Source organism: Microcebus murinus, chromosome 9 (genome assembly GCF_040939455.1).
Source record: "Microcebus murinus isolate Inina chromosome 9, M.murinus_Inina_mat1.0, whole genome shotgun sequence".
In the NCBI taxonomy this organism is placed as follows: domain Eukaryota; kingdom Metazoa; phylum Chordata; class Mammalia; order Primates; family Cheirogaleidae; genus Microcebus; species Microcebus murinus.
In genome coordinates, this window is record NC_134112.1 from 21,829,072 (window position 1) to 21,853,161 (window position 24,090).

The following is a 24,090-nucleotide window of genomic DNA, read 5'->3' on the forward strand; positions in this document are numbered from 1 at the left end:
AGTTTATAATTCACATTTCTAATAATAAGTACTTACATAGGCCTTGCTATGTGCCAGGCCCTTTAATAAGTACTGTACATGTATTAGCTCATTTAATCCTCACAGAACCCCTATGAGGTGGGTCCCCACTTTACAGATGAGGAAACTGAGGCACCAGTGATTGGTTGGAGATCACACAGCTGGTGTCAGGCCCCAGATTCTAACCCAGGCAGTCAGATTCCAGAGCCCATGGCCTAAACCATTCTACCAAGCTGCGTATATTATTGTATAAGTAATGGATGTGTTATTTTTTTAATAAAATAAGAAACTTAAAGTGTACTGGGAGAGGCAGGAAAGGAAGTGGCCACTGTGTCCCAGATAGGAGGGACAGGGCCTGAGATGGAAAGAAAACTAAGGACAGTGGCATCCCTCGCCAACTCTCCCCTTCCCCAGATCGGATCCCTCCCCTCGCTTCCCCTCCTCCACCCACACAGACCCTACGCCTCCTCCAAGGCCAGAGGACTCCCTCACGGCCCACCCGGCTCTTCTCTGAGCACCTTGGGATGACAGTCCTGTGCTTTGTTTGCCATTGGGTGGCCTAGTGCTGTGTACTGGTGCAGTCAAGACAGGCTGGACTCCGTCTGGAAGACTTCATGGAGGAAGCAGCCCTGGTCCCCTCTGGGAGCACCTGGAGGGCTGGGCCAGGGCTCCCTGGCCTTGCGCCTCCTTCAGCTTCTCCAGGCCTGGGGCTGGGCACGGGGTGCTGCATTCAGTTCTGATCCGAGGAGGGGCTGCCCCTGGGGTGGGGGCGTGTGAGTGAGGGCCAGGAGGGGCTGGATGTCCCCAAGGCCTTCTCCTGGCCTCTCCCTGCAGTTCAGTCTTCACTCAGCCCCGCCCGATCCATCCCTGCCCTGCCCAGCCCAGCCCCCTTATGTAGAAACCATGTGTCCCCGTGTCCCTGCCTGCCCCGACTGTTTGTCCAAAGCTTCAGCTGCTTCCTGTGATAACCCTCAGACCAGAGGTTCTGGGGAACTAGGAGGGGCCTGGGGCAAGCAGAGTTCAGGGGTGCTCTGGCGTGTCCCTCCCCTGCTCCGGAGCCTTCCATGGCCCCTGTGGACATTGCAGGACCTGATGCATAGAACTTGCTCAAAAACCAGTACCTGTTCCCATGCAAAATTGTCATTTTTATTGTTGCCACCAGGAGCAAAGCAAGTCCAGGATGCTTGGCCAGGGGCCTCAAAGCCAACTGAGGAAATTTAGGTCCAGAGAGGGGAAGCGACTTGCGCAGCCAGGGAATCTGAAGTTGTCTTGGCCCTGCCGCCCTGCCTTGTGCCCAACCCGTGTAGAGAAATGGACAGAATCGGCCCAGACCACTATGGCGCTGGCTCTGCATCCTGCCTCTGCCCCTTCTAGCCGTGTGACCTTTGGCTGGTTGCCTAACCGCTCTGATCGATCGATCGCTTCCTCATCTATTAGGATGAAGTGTAACATTGTCTCTTTCGCTGCACCCAGAGCAGCGCTTGACACACAGCAGGAGCTGAGTAAATGTTTCCTGGTGAATGAATGAGCAGATCCCCGACTCGGCACGTGCGTGAGTATCCCGCAAAGCCGGACATAAGCTCCTGCACAGCGCCGGACATTTGGCGGGGACTTTGCACATGGGGTTCCTCTTGCCCCTTGACTGACTACTCGGAGGGCTCCAGCCTCCCTCCAGACCCCAAGTCAGGGATCCCCCATCTCCAAAGCCCAGACTCCGTCCTGCAAATCGCAGGCACCCAGGGCTCTGCCCAATGCACCTGCTCGGAGCACCCAGGCCAGCCCCTCCCTGGAGGCTCCTTCAGCCCTGGCACCCCCTCCTCTGCCTGCTCCACAGCCCCTGCACTGCGACTGGGGAAACAGCACCCCTGGCCTCCCCTCAGGGTTCCCAGGACAACTTTCCCCCTCTTCTCCTCCTGCAGCGAGTGTCCTCCCGCCCGGCAGCTGTCCTGGGACTCACGGCAGAGCGGAGGGCAGGCTGCGAGGGCGAGGTCAGAGCAGGTGCCAGGTGAGCTGGAGCCGTGTCTGGAGCACGACAGTCTCCGGGCTGGCCTGGGGGCTGGAAAGGCCTTGGCAGGGGATAGTGCTGCTCCCCAGGGACAGGAAAGGGTGGAGAAGTGGCCACAGTAAAAGGCAGCCAGAGGTGAGGGCTGGAGCCAGCTCGAGGCAGCGGAAAGAGCTCTGGTCCCATCCCTGTGACTGAGCATCCCGGTGACTTGGGGCAGGTTGCTTCTCTCTGGCCTCAGTTTTTCCAGCTCTGTAATGGGCAGTGCAGGTGTGGGGGCTTTGGTCAGCTCCCCGTCATCTCCAGTGATCTATCTAGCTTTCTAGTGTCACCACACCCAGGTGTCCCACATGTAGGCACCACTGTCCCCCAAGCAAACAGGCAGCTTCTGCTCCCAGCTCTGCCTGCTCGGGAGCCCAATCCTTCTGCAATCCATTAAGCCCCAGAACCTGCCCTGCAGGCCTGCAGAGGATTAGCTCGCAGCCGAGGAGGGCAGGGGTGGTGTGGGCACGTGGGCAGGGCTTTGGAAATGGTCCCCCTGGGAGTGTTAAGCCCTGGGAAGGGGCCTCTCTGGCGGCTTCCCCAAGAGCTGGGCCGAGGCGCCGGATGATGTTTCCACCCGGATAAGCTCCAGGGCGTGTGGAACAAGAGCCAGGCCCGTGAGGGCTGCCACCGGGCAGGCAGGCTGGGGCAGAGAGAGGCCGCAGGGACCCACCACGGGTCCTCCCGCCAGTGCTGTGTTAGGGGGGACCTCACGGGGGGAGGGGCTGCCCAGGCGGCACAGCAAGCCAGCGGCAGAGGTGGACGGCAGGGGCAGGCGCAGGTGCAGTGCTCCCCAAGGTGAGTGCAGGCCTGCACCCTTCACGGGTGGACAGGTGGCAGAGGCTCTCCTTCATCCTGGCCATGGTGCTGCCGGGTCTCCCAAGCATCCCAGAGCTTCCGAGGCAAGGCCCGAGTCCCCCATCCTCCTGTGTGTCCCTGACGACAGAGCTGAGCGAGCCAGAGCCCGTGAAGCACCACTTAGGACAGAGCCGCAGCGAGGTGAGCTGGGGTCTCCGCGGCAAGGCCCAAGGCCGACACCTGGGCTTCTAGACATAAGGTTTTGAAAAACGTTTGGGGCAAAATTCTAGACTTCCGGGACTCTCCGATTCAATCCCAGTGTATGGATGAGGAAACTGAGGCCCAGAAAGGAGAAGGGACTGGCCCAAGGTGCCAGAGTCAGTGACAGAGGCAAACCCAGAACTCTGGGTCTCGGCTCCGAGCCCAGTGCTCCTTGCACATCTACTGGCTGCCTTGGCTCGCACAGCAGGGAGGCTTGGCGTGCGGAGCCCATGTGGTTGGCCCTGGATTGGCCTATTTTGGAAAGATCTAGATGTGACTGTGACTCCACTTGGGCTTACCCCCTGCCTGTGCCACCTTTGCCCACAGCTCCGGGAGCTTGGCACGGACACCGGCCCCAGCTGGTTCCGGCACAAAGGAAGGATAGTCAATGATTCATGGAGGCGCCGTTCCTGGGGGCCTTCTCGGAGTGCCCGGGCACCCGCGGCTGGCTCCCGTACAAGCGCCCCCTGCATGGCAGGACGGGGATTAATCAGTGATGAGCCCAGAGGGAGAGTCACTGCTAGTAGGAGGGTCCTCCCCACCCATCATCCAGACTGTGACAGCCCAGCCCCAGCCCCAGTCCTCCTCTCTCCCCGTGGTCACGTGGGTGTGGTATGCACACACACACACACACGCACACACACAGGCACGTGCACGCACGCGCGCACACACACCCTGTCCCTGCCTCCCCTCCCCCTCCCTCTGACCTCCCCAGCACCCTCGCTCTGAACCCTAAACCTCTCTCTCTTCCTTCTTCCCTCACACCTGCTTTCAGCAGAGGTTTTGATAAACTAAGCTACCCTGAGGTTTTAAATCGTGGACTCTGAAAGCCGAGGGGCCCACAGAGATAATGCCTAGGCCACATGTACAATAGGTGTTTTGTAGAAAACGAGTTCTCTGAAATGGTAATCCTAGTTATTTCTAAAAGTGGGTTCTGTGGACAAACAAGTTTGGTGAACACTGGCTTAAATAAACTGAGTTCTTATTGCAGGACTTGTCAGAGCCTCTGCTACGCTGGCTTGCATGATGAGTCTCCAAGAGGGTGATGTGGTTTCCAAACTTACCCCGCCTGCGAAAGCCGGTCGATGGCTCCAGGAGCTGGGGCTCTCCCTGGCGAGGACCACAAAGGGCGAGTGACCTCCCTAAGCCCCTTCACTCAGGCCCTGGCCAGCAGTGTGGATTGCACCTGTTGGCAGAGGTCCCATGCTGCTAAGCTCCGTTCAGCTCTAACTCTCTAGGATTTTTCCCTCCAGAAAATCTCCCTGAGGGTGACCTGGGTGGCTTCACGCTTAAGGAGAGGAGGGGAAAGGGGCAGGGGGCTAGAGCCCTCAGAATTTTCCAGAACCACAGCTGCAGCGGATAGAGGCATTCCTGGGCTCAGTGTCTCTCGGACGCACATTCCTGGAGGCAGATGCCCTTGCCCTTCCCAACCCGGGAGGTCACGGCCACAGCGGAAATTCTTGGAGTCCGTCTCGGATGGAAGGTGCCGCTGGTCCATCAGCCACAATCCAGGCACGGTGGTGGCTCCCAGGAACTTCACGAACAGTTTAACAGAGTCATTCCCACCTCGGGGCCCAGGAATCCTCCTGCAGGGCGTGGAGCAGAGACACAGACAGAGGGAGAAAGGGGGTAAAGTGAGGCAGAACGCAAAGTGATACAGGTACAAGGAGGGCTGGGGCATGCCCATGAGTCTAGCTCTTTGCAGCTGAGACCCAGAAATGGGGCGAGCGCATGCCATGCCGGAAGAGGAAGTCGAGAGTGCTTATCTCAGAGCTGTGGTCGTGCTTGGCGTGGGCACCGGCCAGGTGGCCTGTTGGAATTAAGGGGCCACATCCCCCGAGAGGAGCCTCTGCAAACCCGCCTGGGTCAATGACTTGACCGAGACTCGAATCCAGCCCTATCGCACTGTGCCTGCGAAAGCGCGGCACTCGCCTCCCCGAGCCTGACCTCACGAGGAATGGCCGAGTGATAAATGAGAGTAGAGAGAGGTTACCCACGGTCTTATTGAATTTAGAATTTATCAAACATTTCACATTGAAAAAAATTATCACTGACTAAAGGAAAAAGAAAAAAAAAACCTCATGGGTAACCACACGTGGAACCCATCCAAGGAAGGTGGCCTGAGCTCCGACATCGGATCTGGTAGGGATGGACAGAGGGTATCGGTCCCGTTCACCTGGTTTGGCAGGGGAAGGGGCAGGCAGCCTGCGCTCCCTCCAGACTCCCAGGGACTTGCTTTTTCCCCGCAGGACGAATCAACATCAGCTGCCTAAGACTGAGCACTGTGGTTCCACGCTGCGACTGGGCCTGGGTAAGGTGCCCTCGGAGAGTTCAAAAACTCAAGCTATTAATAGATTTCAGGAAGGTTCCCTCGGAGTTCAAAGGAAAAACCAAAAGACCCTGCGGTCAGCCCCACAGTTGCTCACAGACGTGGCCTGACTCCGTGTGGGGCTTTCCTACTTCCCAGCTGCATGTCCTCTCCGATGAGCTGCACCTCCTACACACACGCACACACATGCACACACACGCACACACACGCACACACACACATGCACCAAAGTGATGCATTCCAAATATACTAACGCCCTGCATGCCATGGTCACCACCCCCAGCTGTCAACTTTAAACTTAAAGTGATTAAAATAAATTTTCTTGCTCTTACCAGTTTAATTTGTTTTGGTTTTCTATTTAAGTCCCTTAAAGGTATGTTATTTATATCTAGTTAAGTTGCCTTATGAAGAATATAAGCGAAGTTAAAAAATAAATAAATAAATAAATAAGAAAGCTCATGTGAAATAAGGCCCCAGGGACACACTGATCCTTTTCAGAATGTTCAAGACTTTTGTGCACGGTAGGCTTCGGTGCTTGAGAACTTTCCCTTCTGTATTAATTCTTTGGGTTTGCTTTTCTTGAATTGGACTCATTCGATGAGTCCATTTCTCTGTCTCTCTCTCCCCCACTGATACCCCGTCCCTCATATTTCAGAGGGAGAAAAAAACACGACTCTTCTCCATATTACAGATCTGTTTACCTACTTGAGAAGTGTATGTCAAGCCCCACTCAACCCAGGCCAGCCTTCCCAAGCCAAAGTTCTGCGCGGGGAGCACGCTGGCTCTAGGCAAACCCAGTGCAGTACCTGGTGGGGACGTCTCTTAGGGACAACACGACTGTAGGCAGAGAACATTCCTCCAGCCGTTGAGGATGTGTCAGGACTTGGTCAGGGGCTAGGCTTCCAGAGCGAACAGAGCCCTGGGTCTGTGTGGCTAGCCCGTGAGTGAGAACCACCTGGAAGGTTTTAAGGACAGATCAGAGGATGGCCCCAAATAGGGTATAATAGGCATACATTGTACACACACACACACACACACACTTTTTCTAACTGCAACCTTGCCAGATGGACCCCTCTTACATAAACTGAATGCATCCTTTCACGCCCAGAGGTGATGTGCAAAATGTCAAAGCATGGTGTGGCAAAAAACCCCATCTCTCAGAACGTCCCCACAGCTGTAGTGCTGGACAGGGACCTAGAGGCCCCCTTAGCCCCTTGAGTGCCGGGTTGTGGGGAGGTCTGGGGTCTGGGGGGACCAGAGTGGGGGCAGGGCAGCCGGGGAGGCCAGACTGTGGTGGTGCTGGGGGCAGAGTTACTTGGAGGGCTCGAAACAAGACAGAAGTATTTTGATATTGCAAGAGCAGGTGAGGCTGTATTAGCCCGAATGGCTGCAGATCAATTATGTCCTCACCCTGTTCCTGGTCAATGTGCTGGAAAGAACAGAAAAATAAGCCAAATCCTATATGCGGAGAATGTGATCTCAGCGGAATGAAGTGGAATCACCTGGGCAGGACGAGCTCCTTGAACTGGCCAGCTGCCCTTCACCCCAGGCCTGTGCACACCGGGCGGAGGTATTGGCGGGGGCTGGCGGGCTCTTGAGGGCTGGCGAAGGCCCTGCAAGGACGGGCTCCATCTGCCTTGGGCACTAAGGGCAGTAAACATCGCCACCTTTGCGTAGGCAGTCCCCAAGCACCGCCTGCCCTGGGCCCCAGCTCGGCAGCAAATTCCACTCATCGTCCTCATTGTATTCTAAACCTAAAGAAAACAAGGCGTCATGCCCAGCGGCTCCTCCATAAAACATTAATCACTGTCCCCTCCTTGAGAGGTTTCTGACCAGTGAAGGTGTGACCTACAGGAGCGATGGAAAAATCCGAATAGTTAGGCCCGTGGCCTGGGTGGGGCCCGACACCAGTTCCTCCAGTGCTTTTCCAGGCTCCAGGGACACTGAGCACCAGTCCAGGAACCCCAAAAGGGAGAGAACCCTCTCTGCATCTACCAAGTGCCGAAAGGCGCCATCGTCCTGGGGGTCAAGTGGCAAGTGGCTGCCCAGAGCCACCCACACCCTTCTCTTTGGGCCCTCTTTGAGCTTTGAGGCGGTGACAGTGCTGGGTGGCCAGCGCGAGAGGCCGCTAAGCCCAATGAAGCGTCATGGCGTCTGCGTGTGACGGGTTGACTGAGCCTAGTCCAGGGTGTCTTTAGAGATGGAGTCTTCTCCCTGTAGACCTCTCAGCACCTCCCCAGGCCTGGAGAGATGAATCTCGTTGATTCTGGGGAGAAACTGAAATATCAAAAGGGGAATATGGATCCGTCAGGCCCCCAGACTCCCGAACATATAAAAACCCAGGAGAGACCGACCCAATGCTTGAGGTCGTGTACGTGTGGCTGAAATCCAACCTCGGGCCGATATGAACATTCATCACGGGGCGATGTTTCCTGTAAAAGGTTTTGGAAAATCTTCCGATCCGTGCCAGGGTTCCTAGGGGACCTCGGAATAGGTGGGGCAACCGCAGAACCGCAACTTTTTGCTCTTGTGAGTTTAATGGAAAGACAAATATTCTAGGATTCGGCGGCTGCTAGATTACATCCTGTTTCCTTCTGGGCCAGGTGCAGAGGGCACGACCTTCTGGGCTGGCTGAACCATCCCTGCGTGCAAGTGTCAAGGCCAAGGCCATGGGGAGTCTCATGAGGGAAGTGACCTGTTGCCTGGTCTCAGCAGGGACCCAGTCAGAGAGGGGCGACAGGTGCTCCCCACCAAGGCATCTCACAAGTGCAGTTGCCTGAATGTTCAACAGCCTGCGGACAAAGGTTGAGTCCTGGAAGCTTTCAGGAAATTCACTCTGTCCATTAAATTCTGATGAACGAAACAGATGAGGGCTGTTCCGGTTGCCCAAGGAACCCCACTCCATGCCAGTTACCTCCCCAAAAAACCTCTCGTCTGTATTCAACTGTACAGAACATGAGCAGAGTCTGGGATGGCCCCAAGGAAATGGGGTGCCTGGAGCACTGAACCCACAGGCCGGGAGATGAGGTGTATGAGACAGCCTTGGCCCCAAAGTTGTTGCCCCCAGGCCTAATGTGTAGCTGCAACTGTCTTAGTGCATTATTATCCCTCACGGTGCAGCATTGCCCTTCCCTTCTCATATACTCTGGTGGTGGGCAAGTTCATCATACATGTTCCTCCCAGAGAGAGGGGTAGACAGGCCCTGGAGGGCAGAGGTGCTATGCAGCTTTGGGCTGTGTGGTGCCAACGTGTCTCATGCAGATGCCACGTCCAGTTGGCCCCAGATTGAACGGGCTTCTCCTGATGCTGGAGCGCTCCTGTGCGGTCCTTCTCCCTGCCTACCCCCCATCACACTCTGCAGGAGGGGCTGCTCTCGGTGCAGCCTGGCTTCCTGGCTAGCCCAGAGTTAAACTTAGTGGAGGCCACAACAAAACAGGCCACTTGCACTACATAGTGGCAAGATCCTGATCTTTGAAGCCAGGCAGAACAGGTTCAAATCCCAATTCTGCCACCCACTTGCTGTGTGGCCTTGGGCAAATCATTTCATCTTCAGGGACCTTGGCATTCTCTATAAATGGGGACAGTCATCTCTACCTTCCAAGGATGTTGTAAAGCTTAGAGAGAATATATGTAAAATCAATCAAGAAATATCAGCTCCCTGACCTCTTCTGTAGGTCCTACCTCTTGGCTCTAGGATTCTAGAAGCTACAACTAAGCAATACACTAAGGACGGCTCTGCCATGGGATAGGGGTGGAGTGGGGCTGGGGCAGGGGTGGAGGTGGCTGGGGCTCATGGTGGGGATTGGGGGAGGGCTTCAGGCCTAGGATGGAGCAAGGTAAGGGGACAAGCCCAAGAAGGGCTGTGAGAGATAGCTCTGCACACCTCTCGGGGGGCCTGGGATGCAGGGGGCTAGCTCGTTCCCTATTCCCACTGCCTGAGTGTCCCTCTTTCATTCATACATGCCCCTCCTCGACCTGGGAGACGCAGAGGCAGTTTGCATTTCCTGGTCAAGCAAAACTGACTGAGCCTTCACTGGGCTGGGCTGGCCCCTGGCCTTGGCGGAAGGTGCGAACCTGCCCATAGCACTTTCCCTATGATCAGGGACTCAGTTTCCCAATAGAGCTGGCCTGGTTTTGAGAAAATAGCCCAAAGTGTGTGTGCAAGGGGGAGTGGCAGGCACCGGGGTCCTGGCCTCAGCCTGACACAGCACTGATCTCGCTGGGCGCTCGTGAGTGGGTCTTTCTCCCTGAGCTCCTGGGGCAGAGCCCACGGGCCCCAGCACCCAGCACAGGTGCAGACGGGTCGCAGATGCGGGCTGAGGGGAGGCCTGAGCAGTCCTGTCGCTCAGTCCTGCTTTCCCCAACCCCTTCCACACTCCAGAGCCAGAAATGGCTCCCATCCCCCCGTGGAACCTAGACAGAACCCTCCCACTTCCAGCTGCCCCCAGATCTCCAAGTCCTCCCACTGGGCCCCGGAAGTCCCCCTAGTAGGGCGGGACCCTGTGTCCCTCAGATGGGCTCTGTGGTGAGGCTGTGAGGCTGAGGTCCCCAGGGCAGGATGGCAGGCCGTGGCTCCTGCTTGGACTGGGTCCCCAGCCGTGGGACCGATCTCCTTGCAGACCCAGAGAACCCTTGTGGCACGTGGCGCCAGAGAAGAAACACTACAGGAAGGCTGGAGGACCTTGCAAGTCATTTTCCTTTATTTTCTTAATACATAATGAAACTCCAATTCCAAAGAGACGTATATGCAGAGCAGACAGATGCAGGGCCCTGGTGTGCAGCAGCCAGAGCCAGGCAGGCGCGGGTCTGCCCCCTCCCCTCCGTCACAGCCCTCACCCTCCTGGCCCCTGGCCACCGCCCAGGCAGCGGCCGCGAAGCTGGGAACGAGAGAGGCCGGCCTCACAGTCCAGGGAGTGGCAGAGACATGGCCTTGGTGCTAGACGTGGCCACATCATTCTCTTGCTGTGGGACCTTGGGCCTCAGTTTCCTTATCCATTAAATGGGCTAGAATTTCCTGCTAGGGAATAGAGAAGAGAGTGTGCAGATGTCATGTGTTGGTGACAGTTAAGGGCCTCCCAGTCGTCCCACTGCATCTAAATACCTGTGTCATCATGTCTCTTGGTTTCTGTTGCCATCATGGCTAAGGGCACAGTGGCAGAGCTGCTGGGGCCCCCATGGGATCAAATGGACTCGCATAGACAGCTGAGTGGGAGAACTCGGCCCCCAAGCAGACTCGGGGCTCTGAACTGTCCTTGGGCTGCAGCGGCAGCTACTTCATCAGGCCCAGGCCTGGCCTCCCCACCGAGGGTCGGTAAGGAGGGAAGGCTGCGGCTGGGGTGGGACAGCGAGTCTGTGCAGGTACCTCCAGGCAGGGGCTCGTGACTAGGGGAGGGACGTGCTCCTCCCTGCTCAGCGTCAGCCGGGGCCCGGCAGGGACACTGCCTTCCTGGGCTCATTGCGTCAGGGCTGCTCTGTGCTCAGGCTTTGGGCTTCAGATGACCCAAGCGCTCTTTAATAAACACACGCCAGCACAATGGTGACCTGCGTCTCTACGCTGGCAAGAGGAAGTGGCAACTGAAGCACTGATCCATGTGAACCAGTAACAGGTAGAAACCAACTAAAAGCTCATTGAAGTGACGCGGGTGTCCTCCTTCCCTCCAAACGGCCTTCCTTCTGCAACAGCAGGCCGTCTGGGAGCCTCTCCCTAGGGGAGAGAAACTTCCAGCCACCTGGACTGCGTGTCATTCTCTGCATTGAAACCTGTCTACCCATGCCCACCTGTGCCCACCTGGGCCCACCTGTGCCCACACGTACACAGAGATGTGGCTGCAGCTCCGTCCTCAGGGACAGAACACAGGGCAAGTGGGAAAAGCAGCACTGGTCTAGACTACATCTTCTAGAACCCAGGGCATGTCTACACTTGCAGAATCCTAGGGGTGCCTCAGGCCACAGAGCTCTCCCCATCCTGCCACCTCCCAGATGGGGGTCCCCGAGGCCCTGAGATAGGGCCCCTGCCTCTCCTGGGACCTCCTGCACCCTAGAGCACCGCCAGGCCAGATGCCCATCTGGAGAAGGAGGGCCACGCCCGAAGGCACAAGGCCACGGTGGTGGAACCCAGGCACCTGCGCAGGTGAGTCTGTGAGTGACTTCGGGGTGAGGGGGGACTTCCCGGCAACCTCCCATCACACTCTGAGGAGACAACTAACAGGTGGGTCCCTCTCTGTCACCTCCTCTGCGACTTCGAGAGAGTGGGTGAGTTGGTGAATCTTGGTCCCCCGGAAGCTCTGAGGCCAGGAAACAGAGAAAGAGAAAGAAAGAGATAGAAACACCGCCAAAGGGAGGCTAACCACGCAGGGCTGGCAGGGGAAGTGACTTTGGCCGGCTGGTCAGAGTGTCTGCAGTATCGATTTCACCCCTCCCCTCCCTCCGCCCGCCCCTGCCCCCCCACGTGGATGCCCAGGCCAGACCCCTTCTATTTGGGCTTCATCTCCACCCTGGAGTTGATGTCGTCCGCCTCCAGGTCGTACTCCTCCACCTGGCCGCTGGTCCACACCTTCACGCGGTCTACGAGGTCGCTGCTGCGCGGGGCCAGGATGAAGTCGTAGATGAGCACAGCCAGGGCTGCCCCGATGAACGGCCCCACCCAGAAAATCTAGGAACAGAGCAGGTGTGCTCAGAGGGTGTCCAACTGGGTCCTCGAGGTGCCGCTAAAAAGCCCCCGCCCCTAGGAAGTTTTCCCTGAGCTCCCTCTGCCCGCCACCCCAGTGATGGGTTCTCTCCCACCTGTGCCTGGGACAGAGGCGGCAGGGCCCAACCCCAGCGCCTGACTGCAGCACCCCCAGACCTGGCCTGGGTCAGGGTGTGTGGTGGGGGCATGTCCTTGCCTCTGTGTCACCCAGCTCAGGCATGGTCAGCACCAGCTGCTTCTTGGTTTTTTTTTTTTTTTTTTTCTTTTAAGACAGGGTCTCACTCTGTCACCCAGGCTAGAGAGCAGTGGAGTCATCATAGCTCACTGCAACCTCAAACTCCTGGGCTCGAGCCATCCTCCTGCCTCAGCCTCTTGAGTAGCTGGGACTACAGGTGCACGCCACCACGCCTGGCTAATTTTTTCTCATTTAATTCTGGTCCGGCTAAGTTTTTCATTAATATTTTTTGTAGAGATGGGGTCTCACTATGTTGCCCAGGGTGGTCTCGAATTCCTGGCCTCCACTGATCCTCCAGCCTCAGCCTCCCGAAAAGCACTGGGATTACAGGCATGAGCCACCACACCTGACCCCAGCCCCTTTTTGAAGATGGCCATGACCCTCACCCTCCCCAGCTCTAGAAGGGCCCCAGAGACAGTCCAGTGAGTAAGGGTTGGCCTAGAACACCCACATCCCCAGCAACAAGAGCTAAGTGCTCCTTTGCGATGAGCTCAGTTTACACAAGTGAGTGTGTCCTTTCCTCCTCCCGGCAACCCGGGGAGGTAGGTCCTACCATGTCCCCACTTCACAAGTCAGGAACCTGAGACACCAAGAGGCCAGGCAGGCTGCTCCAGGTCGCACTGAATCAGAAAGTGGCAGGGCCAGACTTGGCACCCAGGGTCTCGCCACACTGGGGCTGGCCTACAACTGCTCACAGGGGACCCCACCCTGCCCCTTCATCTCAGGCCCCAGTTGCCTGACGTCCTCTACCCTGGCTGTCTCCCAGAGCCTCTGCAGTGAGCAAGGACGCCACAAGGGTGGGGGCAGGCTCGCCAGGTGACGCCAAAGCCCCCGTCCCACCCTTCACCAGGAGGGGCAGCCTGCGGGTCGCTTACCCAGTGGTTGATGAAATTGTGGGTGATCACCGCAGAGCCGAAGGACCGCGCGGGGTTGATGCCGCAGCCGGTGTAGTCAATCTGCGAAGGAGACAGCCCAGGGATGGGGGGACACAGGGAGTGAGGGACCAAGAGGACAAAGGCAGAGTCACAGAGGGGAAGAGAAAGTGGCAAGGAGAGAGAACAAGAAGGGACAATGAGACCCAGAGAGAGAGGGGGACACTGACCCAGAAAGCTGGTCAGGAGGTCCCTGTGCTTCCCTGTCCTGGGCAGGAGCCTGCCGCAGCCCCCCAGAGCTGACCTGCCACCCCCCACCCCACGACAGCGCATTGGGGCATCCCGCCACTGCCCATGGCAGACACCCCACCAACCCCTGCCCCACCCCCACCCCCACTAGGAGGGCCCCCACTCACCGCCAGCAGGTGTCCCAGGGCGACAGAGAGGCCAATGGCGAGCGGGGCCGAGCCCCCGAGGTCGCGGCGCCTGCGGTCGGTGGTGGCCAGCACGCACAGCACCAGCTGCAGGGTGGCGATGATCTCGACGCCCAGGCCCTGGCCTGAGTTCACGCCTTTCGCCAGCTGTAGGGGGAGGGGCGGCGGGGCCCAGTGAGCGGGGCGGGCAGGGACTGTGTCCCAGGCCTCCATGGCCCCCCAGCAACTCCCTGAGGTCAGAGCCCGAACAGCATCAGTACCCATCACCCAGCGCCTCCCTCAGGTGGTGGAAATCGGGCCTGTGCCTCCCACACCTGTTGATGACGCTCCGCTCGGCCCTAGCACCTGCCTAGACCCGGCCCACTCCGCACAGGGCCGCAGAGGCCTGGGCTGAGCTGGGCCTCCGCAGCCAGCTACCTCCAGGCCACGGGAAGGCCATGTCAAGGGGTGAGCCCAGGCATAGGAGATGCAAATGGTGGGAGGGCCCAACTGGGGACATGGCTTCGTACTCCTCAAGTCCAGAGCAGCCCACCCCATGCCCTGCTGCATCTAAAGATCCCCAAGCTAGGGAGGGCCTTCTTCAGACAATTCCCCAGCCCCTACTATCTGTCTGTCTGTCTGTCTGTCTGTCTCTCCTTTGTGCCTATCTCCCTTGTTGCCTTCACCCTCTGTCTCTCCTTCTCCACCCATCTGTCTCCCCCACCTAGTGTCTCTCTCCCATCCCTTCTGGCCCTGCCCTCCCATCCCTCCTTCTCTCTCCTTCTTCCCCCACCCGGCCCCCACCAGGCCCCCACCCCACCCGCCTTCCCTCTTCCTGGCCATATAGGCCCCGCCACCACTGTCTGGCTGCACTTGCTCCTGGCCACTTTTAGAAACATGAGTCATGGAAAGAGAAGGGAATGGGAGCTGCCATGAGGTCACAAAAGCCCTCCCCCTGCAGCCGCACCAGGGAGCCTCCACACACTCCTCCACTCGGGGGTCCGGGGGCCAGGTGCACCCACATGGGAGCCAGACCACTGGGCAAAGGCCCGTTTGCAAAGATGCCCAGGCGGGGCCACTTGGGCTGCCTTCTCCCACGTAGGGGCGGGCGTCCCTACAGGCCAGAGCTGGAGGCCTCACTTCCCAGCTCCCATCCTGCGCGTGTGGGGTATCTCCAAGGCCACAGAGGATTTTGCAAAATCCTAGTTGGGGGCCACACCTCCATCCCTCTAGAGGTTTTCCCGGCCCCACCCTGAGGCCATCTTACAAGAACAATTCTCTTCCCGCCTTTGTCTGCAGCCCTGGGTTACGGGGAATGACTCACATCCCCTCCCGTCCACCTCTCCTGGTGACCCCAGAGCTGCGTCCCCTTGGGTCTGCCAGCCCTCTGGGCAATGCCCGGTTCTCTTTCTGCCCCAAGGGTGGGCCGGGGAGGCAGAAGGCCTATGCTCAGGTCCTGACTCTTCTACTTGCTGGCACCATGTGCATGGCCTGTCCCCTCTCTGGTCCTCAGTTTCTCCATCTGCATAATGGATATAACTGTCCCTGGCCACTCTCCAGGGCAGCTGGGACGTTTGAAGACAATGGGGGCCGTCTGGGGCACGCGGAAAGGGTTGCAGAGGCGGGAGGGATCAGGCAGTGGTTGTGGCTCTTGCGCTTCTGTTTTCTCATCGCATGCACAGGGCTGGGGACAGGCAGGAGGGGAGGGGCCCTGTCTGCACAGGGGTGTGCAGAGGAGACAGAGGGCGGCTGAGCTGTTGGCCAAGGCCTGCCGGGTTGGGACGGGCTGGATGGAGGCGAGGCCGAGAGGCCGGGCTGGCACTGATGCCGCCCCTGCTCACACCTGCGAGGCCCACGCCTCTGCGTCTACACTCTCGGAAGCTCGCGGCTCCCGCTCCTCTCTCCTCTGCGCTCCAGGGCCGCCCTAATAGCTAGCTGGCAGCGGGCCTGAAACCAGCCCTTCCTGGCTGATTAAGGGGCCATCCTGGTAAGTGGCTCCTGCCTCAGACTCCCTCCACCCCACCCCGCCCCTCTCACAGATATGGCCAGGGCGGCTCCTCCCCCACCCTGGTTCTTAACCACATCTGAGCGTCCCAGCCCCTACCCCAAAGTGCGGAGCAGAGCAGAGGGCTCCCAGTTCCACCCAGTGCTCAGAGTCCTTGGGAAGGGGAGGGGCAGCCGTCTGCCCTGGGAACTCAGAAATGCACCCTCTTGCTGGCTACTGAGAACCACATGGCTCAATAACCTTCCAGTCTGGTACCCACCACCGCCATACCACCACCAGCAAGCCTTCCCAGATTGCTTCAGCACCGACTGCCAGCCTTCCTTTGACCAATACACTTGCATTACTCACATCTGGAAAAACTTGATAATTCACAATTGGAAGTGACAAATAAGGCCTGTTGAAACTTAATGTCCAGGAAAGAGCAGGTAAAAAAAATCGAAACTTATTTTGCTGTTTACAACCCATTACATTTAAAACAATTGCTTAAATAGGGCCAATCCCATCTGTGGTCACTTGTTAATGAAAACAATGCATGTTTGCCCAGGTAGTTTTGCCTGGCCCAAGTCGTATATTTCACCGATTGAGGCAAAGAAAAAAAAAAAAAAAAGTAACAGTTTTGTGAATGCAAGTGTAAGCTATATAAAAGCCACAATCATCAGAGATATAAGCTGCATTTGCATATAAGCTCCATTTAAGCCCACTGCTCAGACCCTACACGCTCCTGAAAGCCTTCCCGGATGGATCCCAGGCTGGAATTAACTTCTGCCCCCGACGTGCCATGCCTGGTTGGACCGTCTGGGCATCTTGCAAAAAAGGAATCTCCTGCGGCCTGTGCAGGTGCCTCATCTCCTCCTGGCCTGGGGGCTCGGTGAGCACGGGGTGGGGGACCATAACCACCCCCTGCGCACACCTCTGCAAAGAATGACAGAAGTGGCAGAGAATGCCAATTTTCTAGAATCCCGTCCTCGCTAGAGGCAGCCTGCTCCCGAGCAGCTCCCTGGACCCAGGCTCCTTCATTTCCTTCCTAGCCGGGAGACGATGGGCCAGTCATCAGCCTCTGGCGGCCTCTCGGGGCAGCCTGTGCCAACGCTGGGTAAGATGACAGACGAGGAGGCCGAGGCCCAGGGAGGAGACAGTACAGCTAGGATCCTTGTCCCATAGTCTGTGCCACCCCACACTGTCCCCAGCGTGGGCTGGGGAGCTGGCAGAAGGTGGCCTTGTGTCTGCCAGCGGGTCTCAAGCTCTAGGGCAGCCAGGGCTGACCTGTCCCGGCCATGGGCTCTGAACCCTCCCTGCCGCCCATGGGCAGGCCAACCAGAGGAACTTCCAAGGCCCAGGTCCCCTGACTCCGCCTGGGCACCCTGGCAGCCCACCCTCAGGGAGCAGCCGGCTCCAGTGGTAGGCCCGACTAAGGCCCTGATCATTCGCTCTTGAGGGATACGACACAGGAGACATGGAGGCCTGCCCCACCCGCCCCAGTGCCTCCAGGACTCAGCACTCGGTATTGGCGGGACTGTCCTGGCCTCACCAAGTCTCTCCTCCATGGGTGTTCACAGGTGTACGCGGGAGTAGTCGCGGCTTTGTGTGCCTCTGTGTGTCTTTCTAGATCAGCATCTGCTGTATCTGTGGGTGGCCACATGTGTCCAGGGGTGACTCTCTCTCTTTTTTGTTGGGTAGACCTTAAACGGTTTATTACACAATAACTGAAGTTTTGAAAAACCTATAAAAGGGCTACAAAAATCCCCAGCCTGTATGCACCAAATAACATAGCCTAAAAATAAATGAGGCACAAATTGACAGAATTACAAGGAGAACCGGATTGATTACCCCACTATCAGAGTGAGAGATTTTCACAATCCTCCCTTAAAACCGACAGAATGAAGCAATCAAAACATACCAATAACACGAACACGGCAGATTTGAACCACGTCATTAACAAAGCTTGATTTAAGGAAAATAGGAAAAACCCAAAGTGAGAGCATACCCACGCTTTTTAAGCCCCTGCGGGACATTTAGACGAACTGATCAGGTGCTGGCCAAGCGGCTTCGGCCGCCCCTGGGCAGAGCCACGACCCAGGCACCAGCTCCTGCTGCAGTGGGCTCCGTACCGCACGAGGCCCTGCAAGAAGGCTGTGCTGTGTGTTTGCATCCCTGTCTGATGGCATTTCTGAGTGTGTCACCATGTCCCCGTGTGTCACACACCCACACAGGTGCCGCTCCTGGCTGGAGAGGGGAGGAGGAAAAGGAGGGAAGGAGCCCCCTGGAGTGAGAGAGCAGCAGGTCTCAAAGAGCCCTTTATTTGCTCCCAGAGCCATTCATCTTCGTGACAAGAAACAATACACAAAGCAATGGCTTCCTCCTTCCCTCCCTCCCTCTTTTCCTTACTCCAGGGCAGGGAAAGGAAGAGGCTCCGAGCAACCCCTACTCCACCCTCCTGGGGTTCCAGGCCCACCCAGTCTTGAGAATGTGTTCTGTGTCCTGTGCTTGTGCCCCCCCCCGCCCCGCTATGTGTGAGCACGTGTGAGCACATGTGTGTGGGTGTTGTGTTTGTGCGCTGTGTGCACACTTTGGAGCCGCAGAAACAGTCAGGAGCTGGGAAGCAGAAGTCTGGGGGCGTGGTCCTGCTCTGACATACCCACTGTGTCACCTTGACAAGCCTCCACACCTCTGTGGGCCTCAGTTTCCCCATCCGTAAAAATGGAGGCTTTGGCCCAAACTCTAGCCCCAGAAAGTCTTCAGAATCCCTCCCTGCCTGTCACTGAGCAGTCACTTTCCCCGCCAGGATCTAGAAACCTAAATGCAGGACTCTCACAGGCCATCGGAGCTGTCGGTCTCAGCATGGCACAAAGCCTGAGACACAGGACCTCCCAGCCATCCCACTGCACCCCTGCAGGCCAGGCGCCCCCAGAGCAGCCTCCCCACCAGATAGCTTCGACCTGCACGCCCCTAACGACAGGGAGCTTATGGACGTGGAGGCATCCCCTTCTCCACTAAAAAGAAAAAAATCCTTCCCTACCCAGAGCAGAAATCTGCCTCTCAATGGCCCCGATGGTGAGATTCCAGGCACTGAAACTGCTAAAAAGGCTGGGGGCATTTTCCAGCCTTTTCTGTCATCTTTTGAGTTAGGGGTTCCAGCCTCGGGGTGTGCTGGTTCCCCAAACTCTAGCTCCTTGGCTGAGTGGAGACAGCCCCTTGTTGACCCGTGGGCACCATTCCACTGGACAAGGAGCCCCTCTGGCCCCAGGGAGGGGCCGGGGCCACATGTGGGGTCTCATGGACAGCATTTTTCTGCCCGCCCCTCCAGATCCCACTCCAGAGACCCCAGACCCATTGGTGTTTCCAGGGAGTAGGGACCATGGCCCGTGCCCTGTGGGGCCCCTAGAGGAAATGGGGAGCACCGTATGGGCCCTGGAGTCAGGCTGGGGAGGACTGCGTGGAGCTGTCTTGCAGAGAGCTGGTGGCCCCATCTGCACTGCTGGCAGGTCACCTGGGGTGGGGCACAAGGTGTGAGAGGAGGCTGTGGCCTGGGGGTGGGGTGGGGCGAGTCCCCTCAGTGGGTCCTGTCCCCTCTCAGAGCATCGCTCCTTCAGATAGATGCGTGTCCCCAGAGCAAGCCCTGGTCAGGGCCAAGTGTCCTGGTGGGGGAGGGGCTGGGCTGCTCTGAGGGCTCTAATGGGGGAAACAGCCTCAGAATTTTCCATGGTGAGGGAACCTCCACCGCAAAGTTCTCTCTGCGCCCTCCCCCTCATCTGGCCCTGGCTGGAAACAGTAATTATATGTCCCAGCTGTGGCACCATCACCCGGCCCCCAGCCCCTCCCTGGGCAGGCCGGGCTGGGCAGGGACGTCGGAAACTCTGCCTCCCCTCTCCCCAGCCCACCTCTGAGCTCTGGGGGAGGTGGCAGGGCCCCCGGAAGAAGTGCTGGCATGGAGGGCCCTCTCATTCTGTGGTTGGGGAAACTGAGGCCCTGGAAACGGGAAGGAGGAGATTTCGGGCTGGGGTCAGGCCCCTGCTGCTGCTGTAGGTAGAAGCATTTCCCCAGCAGTCAGCCCTGAATCAGCAGAGCTGAGAGGAGACCCCAAAAAGAGGAGATTTGCTTCTGCCTGCACCCCTGAAATCACAGACTCAGAGCCCCACCCTCCCACCGTGACCCCCCAGTCTGGCCACACCCGACACTCCCGGGCCATGGTCCCCACTGCGTCCTCCCTGTGCCCACACAGTCCCTCTGCCCGGAAGCCCCTTCCCTCTCCAGAGCCCTGACATTCAGACTCCTGTGGCACCTCCTCCCTGAAACCTTCCCTGCTCTCCCACCCCTCAAGTTCAGAAGTTCCTGGCCTGCGCTGACACCTCTTATCACACCTGCCTCCTGCCCCATCTCCCGCAGCTGTGCAGGGCTTATCTCCCGGCTGACGGCTGACTCAGCGGAGCGAGCCCCAGAGCAGAGGAATGAGAAAAGCCAGCACCTGCCAGGACTCCAGTCCACCAGCGTCTCCCGCTTCCCAGAGCCCAGCCACACCCTGCAATGTCCGTATGTCACAGATGGGACGTCGGGCCACACGGGCCAGGGCCATTGTGTGATGTCACAGGCCCGAGTGCCCACCCCAGGCTCAGGACCTCTCCTGCTTAGCCCAAATCGGGGTTTGGCTTTTAGAATCAGCCAGGACCCCTGGAGACTTAGCGGAGGCCCCGTGGTCTCTCCAGGGTGTATCCTGAGCCCTGACTCAGTCAGGAGAAAGTTGCCCCCACCAAGTCCCTGGGGGACACCCCCTGACTCACCCCGACCGCTTCCTGCCACTTCTTTCCCTATTTTCCTCGGAAATCTCCATGCCAACAACTTGCCCCACCCAGGTTTTGGCCAGGGTGGGGCCCAGGGCCAGAGAGGGCTGCGAGCGTGTGTGGCCGGCTGCCCCGGACTCTCACCTCCCCCTCCTGAGGCCACCCCCAGGCTCCTTCATATCCCAGGGCCCATGTCTGACAAGAGCCCTTTCGAGGGGCACCTTCTCTGTTTCTAGGCCCGGGCTGGGATCCGGATCCCCAGCCCTCCATTGTCTGGACAGGGTGGCGCCCGAGCCCCCACAGTGCCTAGCTCCCTCCTGGGCCTGCCCTCGGGGCCCCTCAGCCAGCCCCAGGGATGATAAGCCCGAGGCAACAAAGTGAGCCGCCTGCGGGAGCAGGGCCAGGAGCCAGCAGCAGACGCCCTTGAACCTGCACCTGCCCCTGGCCTGGGGCTGGGCCCACACGAGGCTGCTCTTCTTTCTCCCCCTCTGCAATCTGCCCTGCCCAGCCCAGATATCAGGGTGACTCTGGAAAATGGAGGCCAGGGAAGGAACGGGGCACCAGAGCAGGGTGTGGCCAGCCCCAGATGGCACTGAAGGGCCCCGCCCTCCCGCCTCTGCCTGGGATGCCCACAGCAGGGAGCACAAAGCCTCTGCCAGCAGGTGCACAGGCTCTGTCCCTTGAGATGGGAGGAACAAGATGGAGCCAGAAGTCCTGGGAGTCTCAACCTGTCCCCACCCTCATCGTGCCCGGCCAAACCCCGGTGTGAACTCGACCCCACCCAGCGGAATCCCTTGAGGCCACCAGCTCTGCCCCACTGAGGAGACTGAGACCCAGGGACAGGGACCTGGCCTGAGCTCTGTCCCTTACATCCGCTGCAGCCACATCTTCCCCGGCTAAAGTCTAAACTCCAGCCCGTGGGGCTAATCTTCAATCTCAGGCTGAGCAGAGGTTGGCTCCAAAGGAGGCTGAGTAAGGTGTCACTGTGACACAAGAAGTAGTAAGCCCCTTAGCAGGGCCATGCTGGCTGCCCTCTGCACCAGACCTCAGCTGGACTCCCTCGCTGCCATCCCCAGGATCTGAACTTTGGCTGGGACAAGGGAGGACAGTGGCTGTAATCACCACTGCCATCTCTAAGGAGCCCGCACAGGCTCTGGCACCGTCCCCACACCTGCCTGCCCTGCCCGGCCCTGCCAGCCTCGCGTCTCTAGAACTGATCCCCTCTCTCTGCTTTTTCGCCTCGCTCCCTCCCTGAGAGGACGTCCCCAAGCCTGCTGGCCTGTCCCTTGGGCCCGCTGAGACCTCCTCCAAGTCGTACCCAGCCTCTCCGGCCAAATTGCCCCCTGTCGTGGCCCAAGCACAGTCTGAGCTTGCACTTGGCCGAGGAGCTGGAAAAGCCCGGGTCTGCGACAGCAGGCAGCTGCCGCCAACGGCCAATTAGCTGTGCTAAGCAGCCCAGGAGGAATTCGCTTCAGCAGCTGCCACCCAGTCGCCAACATCTGCTTGTCATTAGTGACCCCAGCCCAGACCCCACTCGAGCCGGGAGCAGTGGGCACACGCGGGTGCACACTCACCCCCCACGCCTTCACACAGCAGCACAAACGTGCACACAGCTCACACCAGCCCAGAGACCCGAGCCGGCAAACACGCACACACCCCTCCACACACACACAGAGGCGCCATCCCGCTCGGTGCCCGCTCGGTGCCCGGAAGCGGCCGGGCCCTGCCCCAGCCCACACGTAATCCAGGAAAACCACCTCCGAGCAGCCCCAGCGAGCGCCCGCCTTCACGCCTTATCTCTGTCCCACTCCCAGGGGCCCAGCACTGGGAGGGGACTTTTTTTCTTGATTCCTGGGTGGGGGGCGGTTTGTTTGGGAGCCTGTGTGACTACGGGGGGGGGGGCTGCCTGGAGGCCCCGGGGGCTCCCAGAGGCAGTGCTGGTCACACACTTGCAGAGCTGGCTGCAGACATGCTGGGCATCTGGCGCAGGGTGGCTGGGACGGCGGGCAAAGTGTCCCCGCGGTGTGCGGCTGCGGGGACAGGGCTGGGGAGCGTCAAGAAACTACCGCTGAGGGCTGGGAGCTGCTGCCCCACACGTTAGCTGCCTCCAGAGCTCACTCCCCACAACAGAAGCCACAGGGGACGCTTGGCAAGACCATTATTATTCTCTGGACCTCAGCTTCCCACAGTGCCCGGCAGGAAGCAGGCTCTGGGCTGCAGACGTAGCCGGGTTCCAGCCCCAACTCTGACCGCAGCTCTCTACGTGACCTCCGGCAACCTCTCGTCCTCTCTGCTCCTCAGTGAGCCCATCTGCACAATGGGCAGAGGAGGGGACCGGTGCCCTCTCAGCACCGCTCCAGAACCCCCAAGCCCGGGGCCACCCCACTCACCTCGTTGCGGCCGAGTGAGTTCACGGACAAGGAGGAGGTGATGCCCGAGAGGATGGCGGTGGCGACGATGGCCCCCACGCACTGGGCCACGATGTACATGACGGCCCGCAGGATGCTGATCTGGCAGCTGAGCAGCAGCCCCAGTGTGACGGCCGGGTTGAGGTGGGCGCCGCTGATGTGGCCCACGCTCTGGGCCAGCGTGGCGATGCTCAGCCCGAAGGCCAGCGACACCTTCACGTTGTCCTGGACCGCCGTCTGGTTGCTCCCCACCGGGTAGTTGAAGCCCAGGGCAGAGCCGATGCTGATGAAGATGAAGAGGGTCATGGCCAGGAACTCGGCCACCACCGCCCTCCAGAAGAGCTTCTTCTTGAACTCGCTGGCCATGCTGGCAGGGGGCTTGGCTGGAGACTGCTGCCTGGTGCTCGGCTCCCTCCGAGGGCTGAGCCACAGCCCGGGCTGGGCCTATTTATAGGCCTGGGGGGCGGGGGGAGCACAAAGGGAGGAAGGCCTCTCCTCGAGCCCGGGCCCGCCCCACACCACACGGGCCTCCTCTCGGGATGGATGCAGACACGGCGCTGCTGTCGGCCTGCCAACTTTTTTTCTTCCTCCTCTCCCCCTCCCTTGCTCTCTCCCTCCGCCCTCAGCCCTGCCCAGCCCGGGGAGGCAGGCGGGAGGCTGCCGGTGCTCTAATAGGCTTTGGGAAATTCCTCCAAGCTGGCCCCACTCAGGAGGCCAGAGAAATCCAGGTGTCCCCGCCCCATGCGCTGAGCCCAGGGGGTGCCCAAGTGCAGAGCCAGGCACTCCAGAGGGCTCGGGTGGACAGGCTGGACTCGGAGGGTGGACGTTGCCCTGCCTGGAAACAGGCGCTGTGATCCTGCCTGCCTGGCGTCCCAGCCCACCTTGGAGTGGCGATGGTCTGGAGTCCACCGGCCCAGGGGTCCACAGGGGCAGTCTGGCCTCCCACACCCCAGCCCAGGCTGGCCAATGTGTGTCACTTTGGGGATGTCCCAGAGCCTCCCGCCCCACCGGCCTATGCCCCACTTCAGTGATGAGGGCACAGAGGTGCAGAGAAACTGTCTGTGGGCCACCCTGCACGCTGAGACAGGCAGGGTATTGGGGGACCCCACCCAGAAGCCCTCAAACTTCTTGGGAGCAATTTGAGCCAAGAGGGGACAGTTTAAGACTTTCTTCTCACAGGCAGACAAGCTGGCTGGGCTGGGGAGATAGCAGGAAAGGAGCCCACCTGGGGCTGGGAGGAGAGG

At 59.1% G+C, this 24,090-nt stretch overlaps 1 protein-coding gene across 1 annotated transcript; it reads right to left on the minus strand.

Annotated features, from left to right (window-relative positions):
• Positions 1–10,128: 10,128 nt before the first annotated feature.
• On the minus strand, positions 10,129–23,298 carry AQP1 (aquaporin 1 (Colton blood group)). Its single transcript, XM_076006329.1, has 5 exons — positions 22,829–23,298; positions 13,662–13,826; positions 13,249–13,329; positions 11,944–12,102; positions 10,129–11,734 (listed from the first exon to the last, which is right to left on the minus strand). Exons 1-5 carry the CDS (start codon positions 23,210–23,212, stop codon positions 11,633–11,635), a joined length of 891 nt encoding a protein of 296 aa, XP_075862444.1. The 5' UTR covers positions 23,213–23,298; the 3' UTR covers positions 10,129–11,632.
• Between the last annotated feature and the right edge of the window lie 792 nt (positions 23,299–24,090).